General features: G+C 40.7%; 1 protein-coding gene across 1 annotated transcript; it reads left to right on the top strand.

Annotated features, from left to right (window-relative positions):
• The first annotated feature begins 1,907 nt into the window (after positions 1-1,907).
• LOC114323826 (uncharacterized) lies at positions 1,908-5,286 on the top strand. The gene is made up of 3 exons (XM_028271503.2): positions 1,908-2,027; positions 3,771-4,134; positions 4,877-5,286. The coding sequence occupies exons 2-3, from the start codon at positions 3,810-3,812 to the stop codon at positions 5,095-5,097; spliced, it is 546 nt and encodes a 181-aa protein (XP_028127304.2). The 5' UTR covers positions 1,908-2,027; positions 3,771-3,809; the 3' UTR covers positions 5,098-5,286.
• Positions 5,287-13,262: the final 7,976 nt, after the last annotated feature.

Raw genomic sequence — 13,262 nt, 5'->3', positions numbered from 1 at the left:
ACATATTAAACGGTTCAGATTATCAAAACAGGACCCATTGTGGGCTCCCACGGGCCCAACTTTACTATTAAGATTTAGTGAATATTCTACTGTAATTTTTTTTTCTCTATCACTAACTGAACTCATCACGTCAGTACCATCATTTGGGCCAACCTTTTGATTTGTATATATTAATTTTTTAATATTTTTTTGTGAATAGTGATAACTTTTTAATTTTTTTTGTAATTTTTTAACTTTTTAATTTTTTTTAAGGTTGCCAAATCAGCCCTAAATTAAAAGAGTAATGCTAAAGACCCTAAATATTCTATCAAAAGTTTTACCAAATGTCCCACACCCATATGAGACATTTGGTAAAACTTTTGGTAGAATATTTGGAGTCTCTAGCATTTTTGAAATTAAAAACCCATAAAAGGGTATTTATGGACATTATCAACTTTTGATGAACCAGTATGGTGCAAATTTATTGTTTTCATTAATTTTTTTACGCATGCAATAATTGTATTTGAAAAAATAAATGGTTAGACCTATAATAACATGCAAATATTCAAATATTTACTGTAAGCGTGCTTATTTGACTTTTGTGCATTATGAGACTTTACTGATTTCACTACGTGGGTATTTGGGAAATAGGTTTTTATGTAAGTATTTTTAATTATAAGATATTATTAGAGAAAAAAATTTTGATATTTGATAAGATAGTTGGATTTTTTTTGTTATTGGATGTGATATTTATGAGAGAAAAATTAAAATGATTATGGAGTTAAATGTGATATTTTGTTTGGATTTATTTTTTTTTAATTTTACAAAAATTTTGTCTTTTAGTGAGAAAAAAAAAAAAAACCCAAGTAAAAAACTTGCCAAACACCACCTAAGCTTTTACGCACGCAAAATTTATTTTCAAAGGATGGCTTGTTATGCCCATAATAACAAGTACATATTTAAATATTTGTCGAGCATGTTTGTTTTTTGATTTCGTTCTTTCTTCGTATGATCCCAACATATTTACAATAAATCAAGGTCATTATTTGATTATTGGATGAAGGGTTTAATTGGGGGAATGTGATTTTATCCTGAGTCTAATTTGATAATTCAAATTGTTATAAAGATAATCTTCATTTTTAAATTAATTAAACATTGATAATCATATAATTTGATCCCATTTTCTTATGAGCAACATAGTGAGCTTATAATATTGAAACAAGACCCTCCAATCCGATAATGGATTGGTAGAAGTCCCTTTCTTTTCAAATCCGATAATGCGATAATGCACTTCGAGCTTATAGCATTGTCTTTTAATGGTTGCATTACCGTAAATGTCAATAGAATACATAATAAAGTATGACAATAGATTACAATCTCGGGAAATTCACCTTTATTATGTATTTTTATAGTATATTTACGTATTTTTATAGTAAATGTTGTATCTTTTATTGGAACAAATTGTGATAATTTGTGATTTAAAAATAAAATTATATATTTTGTGATAATATTATGTATTTTATGATATTATTACACATTTTTTAGTTAAAAAATATTTAAATAAAAAGATATGTAAGATTACTAGAAAAATACGTAACGCTATCATATTATGAATAATTTTATTTTTGAATCACAAATTATTATAACTCTTAACAAAAATTATATAATATTTATTATAAAAATACAGAATATTGATAAAATTATGTAACGAACTCCATATAATATTGATTAACATAGATGCTAGTTAACCGTGTTGAATATAAACCTCTCTCGGACACCCAATGAAAAGAAAAGAAGCCTCCTCCTTGAAAAGTAACAAGCGAATAAAGTTAAACGGTGCTTAAAATGGAAGAGTCTCCAAAATCCAAAATCAATGGACACGTGTCGGCAGAGGCGCTAGATACGTGTTCGGGTCTAAATTGATGACTAGAATGGAAAACACAAACGCACAGAGAGAGAGAGAGAGAGAGAGAGAGAGAGAAGAAAGTATATATATAGACACACACGTTTTCCTTCATGCATGTAATAATAGCCTCCAAGGAAACCTCGTAAGCCCTCTCTCTCTCTCTCTCTCTCTCTCTCTCTCTTGTTTGTTCGTCGAATTGTAATAAGAATGTCTGATTTTTATGGCGATTTTGTATGTTTGTTTGGGATAGCAAAGATCAATACTTTTGTGTCTTTCTTTGGGTTTTGTGGTAACAAAATTAACCTGTGTTTGGTTGTCGAGAATTTGGAGGGAAAGAAAAGAAAATTGAATGTAATGCTCTCAATCGAAAAAACTCGACTCAACTCTCCCAAATAGGTTTGTTATGTCTTGGGTTTTGGCTTTGCTACAATTTCAAGATCTACAACTTCCATTTCTTTCTCATCTTACCATTTTCTCTCTACCCAAACGGATTTCTGAGCATTTAATGTCTTTTAATTTGTTTTTTAATTTTTAATATGAAGCACATAAACTGTCACCGCTTTTTTTTTTTTTAATAATTTAATGATACCCATCAAATAAATGCCACATGTTTATAATAGAAGACTAATAATTCATTCACAATTTTTTCACCTTGAATCCCCTGAATGAGATTCGTATCGGTAAAAGTAAGAACAAAATTTGTGTAGATGAATCATTAACTACTAACAATAACAAATTCAAACCATCTTCATTATTTATTGAACTTATCAATTTGTTAAAAAATTTAGATGTAAAATTGCAAATATATTACGTTTGCACCCACCATTAGTTAGTATATATATATATATCGGTAGAAAAATGGATTTGTCTTCTGAATTATGTTCTTACTAGTAGTTTTTATTATTTTTTTGTTCCTTTGAAATCTTGTCTCTCAAGTCTCTCAACCCTACAAATTGTATGTTCATTTCTTTGGAATTGGTTTTGTAATGTGTGTTTTGTGGCTTCTACCACTTCCCTCAATTGAAGCACATGAATTTATTGGAATTAGACTACATAAATAAATGGATAAATAAAGATGAAATTGAGTTTGTAGTAGTGTATACATGGGCAGGGGGATGAGGCCCTCCCTTTAAATGAATAAAAAAATATTGAAAAAGCCCTAATTTTTTATTTGTTATTTTAATTCACTCACTCTGCCCCCAACCCAATTCAAGAATTATAGCTCTGCCCTCAACTGTATTGCTATATGTTTGGGCACAGATTGAGAAATCTTTTATTTGGATATGGTTAAATTTTGTTTTCTGCTTTGGGGAAATAACTACCGATGTTTTATTATTTTTTCTTTTTTGAGTCATCCTGCTTGGTGTTGTCATTTTTCTTGGTTCTTTGTAGTTTTTTCATTCTGTTTATTTTCTTTGAGGTTCTTCGTCCACTGGTTAGATTCAAGTCTATCCATATCTCTTTTGGGGTTGAAAGAAAATAAAAGAAAAAATCCATTTATAGCGGAAGAACATCTTTTCTTTTTGACATTGAATTATGGGGTAATGTTGTCAATCATTTAGGTTTCTTTTTGGCTCATTTTCTTAAAGTTCTAATGTTTAAATAGGGCAGAAATAGTGGCATTTGATTTTTTGGGTTGATTGACAAAGGGTCTATTCTAAGACTTAGGTTTCGTTTGAGAATAAATTATTTTAATAATTTTTTAACTTTTCATGAAAAAATATGCAAAAAAATAGAGAGAGTGATGTGACAATTTATAGTAACTTGTTGATTAAAATGGTTACTCTTAGGTTGAATAAGTAGTGATTTGGGTCTGTATGCTACTTGTGATTCAATAAATCTAATGTACTTACTTTGTTGGATTGAATCTAATGTGTTATTCCAGGTCTCTTAGGAAGTAGTGATTTTTTGTGTCTTCAAAACAATGGGGAAGGAGGACGAGAGACACCATGATGAAAAAGGGATTTTCTCACATCTTGCTCATGCTGTTGGTGGTGCAGCAGGACATCATCCTCCTCCAGGGCACTACCCTTCACCTGGGGGATACCCTCCACCCGGGGGATACCCTCCACAAGGCTATCCAACACAAGGATATCCACCACATGGCCACCCGCCAGGGGGATATCCGCCTCAAGGCTACCCACCAGCAGGATATCCGCCACAACAAGGCTACCCACCGTCTGGATATCCCCCTGGAGGATACCCTCCAGCTGGTTATCCCGGTCCATCTGCTCCTCATCATCATGGAGGTATGGTTTTCCAAATTGTGTTATACAAACCATTTCATGATTAGCAAGCTCTCTAGCCCTCCACAAACATGTCATCACTGTTTTCTGTTGGAAATTTTAAACAAAATTGAGAACTTAATCTCAAAATTTCATGTTGCACGGGAACAATGTTACCAAAAAACATAAATACCTAGGGATTATGTTTTTAGTATACACATTCCGAAATATAGTACACTTTCGATCGAAAATGATAAATTAAACAATCTAAAATGATTCCAAAAGTATTTTTCAAGATATTTCCTAAAGATTTCTTAAGAAGAACAAGAAAATCAAATATTCTGAACTAAAACCTCATATGAGTGAAGTTTTGATAAGACAAATCATATAATTTAAATTTTTATATTGTAATCTACACAAGTCAACTCCTATCATACAGTATTCTAGAACATGTATGTACTACGTTTTTATTCCCGTTCTATGTACCAGAATGATCAACGTTCCAGGTAACATAGCACGGGAATCAGTGGTGTTGGCAAGGCATGGGTGCCAAACAACTATAAAACATCAACTCTCATTACAAGTAACTCTGATCAAAATGTAGGTGTGCTCATTCCTATATATATATATATATATGTTCATTTGTCTAAATATGTTCTACAATTCAAAGGTTAAGTGAGGAGTGATTTATCAGATATTTTTCATACACAATAAGAAATTTTTACTGATGCTGATGTTACTAAGTTGTTGGACATCCTATTTTCAGTTCCTGGACCTGCTGGCATTGGTGGGCTCATTGCTGGGGCTGCAGCTGCTTATGGTGCACACAATATGACACACGGTGGTCACCATCTTGGGCATGGTGGTTACTTTCCACACGGCCATGGTCATGGGAAATTCAAGCACGGGAAGTTCAAGCATGGGAAATTTGGCAAGCGCGGAAAGCACGGGATGTTTGGGCGTGGAAAGTTCAAGAAGTGGAAATGATTCCATGTTCCTTGGACTGAATTTTGGATGAATTTCGGTTCTGTAGATGCCTTTTTTTTAATGAATAAAATGCACACTTTTGATGTCTGGTAGGCCTTTGCACTTTCTGTTTCTACTTTGGCGTTGTTGCCTTGATGTGTTCGGATATTTTTGCTTAATGAATGATATATGTATACGCTTTCTTGGCTCCGATGTGTTGTTGCATAAATTATTGGTGCCTCTATTATTAGAGGTTTGATTGCATGTACATGAGAAAATGAAATTGGAAAGAAAAAAAAGATTTGTCTTGCCTTCGAAAAGAGAAAAGTTAGGAATCATAAAAAAAATTTCATGAAAATAATCATGAAAGATTTATGATTATTTGATTACCTGATTAGTGTGTGGTGTTTTATTCTAAGTGCAATTCAAGGGCTAAGTGCAATTCAAGGGTCCCGAAGTTTTCATGATTATTTTCATGAAAGGTTTTTTATGATACCTAGCATTGCTGCTTCAAAAATACATATATGATGAGAGGGTGAGAGGGTAATTTTGATAAAAATTGGGCCGAGCTATGAAGTGGACTTTATGGCCCAAAGTACGGACTGGGTAGAAAGGGCCGAGAAGTTACTTCGACCCAAGAGAGATAAAGTTACTCCGGCCGAAAGAGATGAAGTTACTTCGGCTGAAGAATTGTAAAGCTATTTCGGTCCGGGCAATTTGGAGCTAGGCCGGTCTCAGAGTCAGTCCGGTCATGATGTATTTTGAATAGGTCGATCTAGCGGTACCTTTGAGTTAGACCGGTCTTGGGGTTATACCGGTCGCGTTTTGTTAGTTCGGTCCAACCATGCCATGTGCTGTATGTGAGAAGCCGATGTAAGAGAAATGAAAGGAAGAACTAGTTCGGCTTATTCTGCGACTATACATAGCCATGGGTACTTCGGTCAAATTGTAGTCCGGCCATGGTAAAAACCATCCCACTTGGTTTAAGCAGTGGGGGGGAGTGTAAAAGGATAAGCATTATCCTTTAGGAGTACGAATCCTAGGAGGACTCTGCATGGAGAAATAAAAGTCCTACTAGGATTGTGCCATTCGAAACCTATAAAAGCTCACAAACATCACCTTGGAGGAGGTAACACAACACACAATTTTGCTTTCTGAATACATTGAGCTTTGTCTATTTGTCAAGTTTGCTGACTTAGGCATCGGAGAGGTTTCCAGCACACACCCGCCGGCTAGCTCAAGTTTGTGCTTTCAGGTGACAAAGCGACGTCGTATGGAGGAGCGTGGACTTAGTCAACAGGATTATACGAGGAGAATTATTTCTTTCCCGTACAATTGGCGCCGTCTGTGGGAATAACAGACAGAACAAAACCTCTTGATTAAAGCTTCTCCCCTTTACGATCAATGGCACACATTGAAGAATTGCCGCAGTCTGCCATCGACGGGCTAACTCCAGATGGGGGCGCAAGGCGTGAAGGATTACCCTCTGTCCCTCCCATGGCGGACTTGGAGCCCCAACGACATAACACCAGGAGGGATACTAGGGGGAGACGAACTAACAGCCCCCGTCACTCTCGTTCTCAAAGTCCTGACAGGCAAAGGCGGAGGATTGACCCTTAAGCTCTGGAAGATCGCGTGAAAGAGCAAGATGAATTGATAAGAAAGATGGCGGCGGACATGGAGGCCTTGAAATGCCAGATGAAGAAAAAAGAAGTGGCGACAGGAGAGGGGCGCAAAAACAAGACGCCCCCTCGCCACTCCGAAAATCGTAGTAGGAATACTACACCCTCGCATGGAGAGAGCAGAAGCCTCAGGACAGGCGACACTCAATCCTGGTCTTCCAGAACTCGTCACTCCAGGTCTGAGAGGACGGGATCTGAAAGATCATACACTGAAGGAAGCACGTATTGGCCCTCGCATTCGCACCAAACCAGATCTAGACAGACGGAATTACCCAGATCATCCGACTTACGAACCGTGCTCGAAGAGAAAGCACGATGCAAGGAGGATGCCAGGGCGCGGGATCCGCACAGAGTTTCTGCCTTACAGCGGTTGGCTCCTCGGACGCATGGAAGCGTCGAGGTTGGAATACTAGTACCGCGCCCTGCCTACGAACCAACGGACAAGACATTAGCAAGGCTACAGACTTCACCGTTTGTTCCGGCAATTGAAAACGCGCCCCTACCATCAGGCTTCCTTCAACCCAAATTCACCACATATGAAGGGAAAACAGATCTCTACTCACACTTGAGCCACTTTCGCCAAGTCATGGCTGTATACAGGTGAAACGAGGCCTTAATGTGCATACTCTTCCCATCAAGTCTTGGCGACCTAGGCTTGACTTGGTTCGAGAAACTCCCAGAAGACAGCATAGCCTCTTGGGCACAATTGGCAGAAGCCTTCGTGACAAGGTTCCGAACGAACACTAAAACCCCGGTGGAGATCGACCAGCTACTCTCCATCGACATGGGCGATAAAGAGACCCTAAGATCCTACAACAGTCGCTACTGGGAGACATTCAATCAGATTGGGGACTGCCCCACCAATCTCGCCATTGCCTAGTATAAAAGAGGCCTTCCAGTTGGAAACAGTCTAAGGGACTCGATCACCATGACGCCACCCCTCACTATGCAAGCCCTGATGGAAAGAGTGCATCAGCACATCAGGGTAGAAGAGGATGGTGCACGTGCCAAAGCAAAATCTAGTGCGACCACAGTACCAGGAAAGAAAACCTCAGCGAAGGTCAATGCAGTAGATCGACAGAATAGAAACAGACGTGGTAGACGAGATAACGGAGAAGACCCGGATAAAAGATGGTTGAGAATCCGCATTGCCATAACCACGGTGTTCAAGAAACCGATATATCGAATTCTAAGCGAAATAAGAGATGAGCCCTTCGTCAAGTGGCCAGCCAAACTAGGAGAAGCTCAGAAGGACTATGACGAAAGATCACGGTGCACCTTCCACAAAGAAAAGGGACACCACACGGAGAATTGCACACCATTGAGACAACACCTGGAAGAATTGGTGGCAGCAGGCCACTTGGACAAATACATTGAAGGAGGGACGCAGCCAGCCCCCAGGATCACAATAACCCCAACGGAATGCCAATCGACACCCCACCTCAAGGCATTATCAATGTAATACATGGAGTCTTTGAACCTGAGCGTGTATGCGAGCTCAGGGGATCAATCAAAAAGGCCGAGCACTTTAGAGAGGTGTTAAGTGCCCAACCTGCCATCAAGAAGGGAAAGACAGAGGTAACAAATATCATGTCTTTTTCAGATAAGGACTTGGATCGAATATGCTGTCCTCACAATGATGCTCTGGTCATCACTCTCCGAGTCAAGGATTTTGACGTCAAGTGGATTCTGATTGACCAGGGTAGTTCATATGAGATCATGTACTACGAAACATTTAAACAACTGAAGCTACAAGACAAAGACTTGGCACCTGCAGTATCTCCCCTAATTGGATTCAACTCCATGCTAGAATGGCCCGTCGGCAAAATAATTCTTCCAGTCAGAGCAGGAAGCGTAACAAAACAAGTGGAGTTCTGAGTATTGAAGGTCCCCTCCACTTACAACATCATCTTGGGCCGAACATGGCTGCACGCCATGCGTTCGGTGGCGTCATCCTACCACCAGGTAATGCGGTTCCCCAACGACACCGGTATAATTGAAGAAGTCTATGGAGATCAGATCATGTCAAAACAATGTTTCGCCACGGTAAATGGCAGCCGCGCTGCCAAAGGATACGTTCATTCGGTGGAGGAACCTAAAAGCAATGAACTATTCGCGGACGTCGGCAAAGAGGCTGATCAAAAAGCGGTAGAGGACTTGGTGGGGGTAAAAATAGATGAGAAGAACCCGGATAAGTTCTTCTTGCTTGGCTCGTCGTTGTCCAGCACTAAGAGATTAAAGGTCTTGGAATTCTTGACCTCTAACATCGAAGTGTTTGCCTAGCCACCCTACGACATGCCAGGCATTGATCCAAACTTCATCAGTCACCAACTCAATGTCCACCCATCCGCCAGGCCGGTTATTCAGTGCACTCGCAGATCGGCACTTCACCATGCCGAAATAGTGGCCGAAGAAGTAGGTAACCTGCTGGAGGCAGGAACAATTAGAGAAGTGCACTACCCAAGATGGATCTCCAACACTGTTGTGGTACCGAAGAAGAATGACAAGTGGCGCGTCTACGTCGACTACAAAACAGTCAACAAGGCGTGCCCAAAAGACAGCTTTCCTTTACCACGGATAGATCAACTGGTGGACCTAACGGCGGGGCACAACCGACCTAGCTTTCTGGACGCATACAGAGGCTATCACCAAATCGCCATGCATGAACCAGACCAGGAGGTCACATCTTTTACAACTCCAAGAGGACTATACTGTTACAAGGTCATGCCCTTTGGCCTGAAGAACGCAGGGGCAACATTCCAACGGATGGTCACCAAGATGTTTGAACCATTGTTAGGCAGAACAATGGAAGCTTACATTGACGACATGGTGGTCAAGAGCAAGGATGAGAATGACCATCTTAAGGACCTAGGCGAGGTGTTTGAGATCCTGAAGAAGCACAAGTTGCGCCTCAATCCGTCCAAGTGTGCATTCGGAGTAGGATCAGGCAAATTCCTGGGCTTCCTCGTGACCAACCGTGGTATAGAAGCAGACCCCTCCCAAATCAAAGCAATCCAAGATTTGGAGAGACCCAACTTTATAAAAGAAGTACAGCATCTCACCAGCATGGCAGCTGCACTCAACCGGTTCATAAGCAGGTCGTCAGATAGACTACGACCATTCTTTCAAGCTCTAAAAGCTAAGTTTGAGTGGGATATAGAATGCGACCAAGCTCTGGAAAGCCTGAAGATATATATGTCTTCCCCATCACTACTTGTTACCCCAGTACCTGGTGAAGAACTCTTCTTGTACCTGGCAGTCTCTCAGCACGCAGTTAGCGCAGTATTGGTTTGTACAGAAGGAATCCAACACTTGCCCATCTATTATGTCAACAAGACATTGCTGGGAGCCGAAACAAGGTATTTGCCACTGGAAAAACTGGCATTAGCCTTGATGATGGCCTCCAGGAAATTGGCACACTATTTTCACGCCCACACCATAATTGTCCTCACAGCTTTTCCACTACAAGCTTTGTTTGAGAGGGCGAACTTTTCTGGGCGAATCTTGAAGTGGGCAGTAGAGTTGGGACAATTCAACATCAAGTTCCAACCCAGGACCGCAATAAAAGCCCAATCTTTGGCAGACTTTGTCGCAGAATTTACTCCTGGAAGTCATCATATCTGCCCAGTCGACCTAACTGACACAACCGAACTAGGGACGGAAGTTGACGCCGGAATAGCACAACCCCTAGTAGAAGGTACTCAGTCAGACCCCAAGGCAGACCAGACTAAAGATAACAAGAAAGAAACAAACCAAGGTTCACCAACAGTACAATCAGACGGCGAGGGGCAGACAGCAAGCATGGACCTTGAATAAAACACCATTCTTGACCCCACGACATCATCTGACCCCTCCACTTGCTGGAAGTTATTCGTTGGTGAGATGTGGAAGCCCTTTGTGGATGGAGCATCCAACCGGCATGGTGCAGGACTCGGCATAGTCCTCATCTCACCAGACGGCCTAGTTGTAGAGCAAGCAATCAACCTAGGCTTCCCAGCATCAAACAATGAAGCGGAGTACGAAGCGCTTCTCGCAGGACTCAAATCAGCATATTACATGAAGGCCACCGAACTAATGGTCTACAGCGACTCACAACTGGTGGTAAATCAAATTTCTGACGACTATGAAGCGAAGGATGATAGGATGGCCAAGTACCAAGAGTTGGTCAGAACAGAGATCAAGAAATTTAAAGTAGTAAGGATAGAACAAATTGGCAGAGAGGAAAACAGCAGAGCAGACGAACTAGCAGGCTTCGCCTCAATGGCAGATTCCTCCATACCTCATCCACTACTAATCGACTACCTATCTAGACCAAGTATTGAAGAACCAGAAGCAGAAGAGGTATGTTGCGTAGAACTAGGCCCCTCTTGGATGGATCCCATCATCCTGTTCTTAAAAGACAGCATCCTACCAGAAGAGAAAAAAGAAGCCAACAGAATAAGAGCAAAGTCACAGCGATTTTGGCTCTCCCCATCCTTGGCATTATACAAGAAGTCATTCTCAGGACCTTACCTAAAATGTGTTCACCCCAGCAAAGTGGAAGCATTCTTGTTCGAAATACACGAAGGGGTGTGCGGAAGCCATCAAGGAAGATCGCTAGCTTACAGGGCCATTTCACAAGGATACTGGTGGCCATACATGCAGGCAGACTCAGAAAAATATGTGAAGAAGTGTGAGAAATGCCAAAAATTCGCACACCAAATACATCAACCAGCAAGAGAACTTTTACCATTAACTAGCCCATGGCCTTTCGCAATGTGGGGCTTGGACATAGTAGGACCACTTCCAACAGCACCCGGCAACAGGAAGTTCTTTCTTGCAGCAACTGACTACTTCACAAAGTGGGTGGAAGCAGAAGCATTGGCATCAATCAAAGAAAAAGATGTGAAGAAGTTCGTTTGGCAGAATATCATCACTCGGTTTGGCATACCAAAAGCCCTAATCTCAGACAATGGCACTCAGTTCGACGGCAGAATCTTCAGAAGCTTTTGTGAAGAGTACAAGATAGAGTTGTACAATTCTACACCGGCATATCCTCAAGCAAATGGCCAAGCGGAAGCATCAAATAAAGTCGTCTTGGATGGACTAAAGAAAAGGTTAGAGAAGGCAAAAGGCAAGTGGGCAGACGAACTTCCTCATGTTTTATGGGCTTATCGCACCACACCTTGACGATCAACAGGAGAGACACCATTCTCCTTAGCTTACGGAATGGAAGCAGTAATCCCACTGGAAGTTGGCCTCCCCACAATTCGAAGCGAAAACTTTGATCCAGACTTAAATGGAGAAGCCATAACATTGGAACTCGACCTTGCAGAAGAAAGAAGAGAAAGAGTACTGGTTCACATTGCTTCATACCAATGAGAGTTAATTAGAAAATACAACAAAAAAGTGCATCCAAGACAATTCAAGATCGGCGATTGGGTACTGCGTAAAGTAATGGGAAACACCTTGATACCAAGAAATGGCAAGTTAGGGCCGAACTGGGAAGGTCCTTACAAAGTGGTTGGGTCAGCAGGCAAAGGGGCATACCACCTAGAAGACAAGGACGACAAAGCAATCCCTAGGCCATGGAACACGGCCAATCTCAAGTTATTTTATTTTTAGCTTTTTTCCTTTCAAACATGTGTAATTTCTTTTTCGTCAATAAAACAATCAATTCTTTTCAGCATGAGTTGTTCTTTGTAAAAGTTAGCTTTAGTGAAGTTAGGAATATTGCAAACATTATTATTCTAAGTTGGCTGAAAAAACTAACTTAGAGGTTGGCTGGAATAAACCAACACCCTTCCTAAGCCCAGGATAAGGATCCCGGCTGTAGGACGTTTGGTCGGAATAACCAAACATTATTCTAAGTTGGCTGGAAAAACTAACTTAGAGGTTGGCTAGAATAAACCAACACCCTTCCTAAGCCCAGGATAAGGATCCCGGCTGTAGGACGTTTGGTCGGAATAACCAAACATTATTCTAAGTTGGCTGGAAAAACTAACTTAGAGGTTGGCTGGATTAAACCAACACCCTTCCTAAGCCCAGGATAAGGATCCAGGCTGCAGGACGTTTGGTCGGAAAAACCAAACATTATTCTAAGTTGGCTGGAAAAACTAACTTAGAGGTTGGCTGGATTAAACCAACACCCTTCCTAAGCCTAGGATAAGGATCCAGGCTGCAGGACGTTTGGTCGGAATAACCAAACATTATTCTAAGTTGACTGGAAAAACTAACTTAGAGGTTGGCTGGATTAAACCAACTCTTTGGACTCTTCAGCCGAAGTATGGGCATGGCTGAAGAGTGGTTGGCTGGATTAAACCAACTCTTTGTACTTTTCAGCCGAAGTATGGGTATGGCTGAAGAGTGGTTGGCTGGATTAAACCAACTCTTTGAACTCTTCAGCCGAAATATGGGTATGGCTGAAGAGTGGTTGGCTGGATTAAACTAACTCTTTGTACTCTTCAGCCGAAGTATGGGTATGGCTGAAGAGTGGTTGGCTGGATTAAACCAACTCTTTGTACT

Source organism: Camellia sinensis, chromosome 11 (assembly GCF_055761805.1).
Source record: "Camellia sinensis isolate YWXY chromosome 11, ASM5576180v1, whole genome shotgun sequence".
In the NCBI taxonomy this organism is placed as follows: Eukaryota; Viridiplantae; Streptophyta; class Magnoliopsida; order Ericales; family Theaceae; genus Camellia; species Camellia sinensis.
Note: the sequence above shows the minus strand (reverse complement) of the source record. Positions and strands in the feature narration are given on the sequence as shown.

Excerpts from the sequence above, each read along its gene's own strand:
- LOC114323826 (XM_028271503.2), top strand. The coding sequence starts at position 3,810 with ATGGGGAAGGAGGACGAGAGACACCATGATGAAAAAGGGATTTTCTCA. Across the intron at positions 4,135-4,876 it reads TGCTCCTCATCATCATGGAG|TTCCTGGACCTGCTGGCATT; the intron begins GTATGGTTTTCC and ends TCCTATTTTCAG.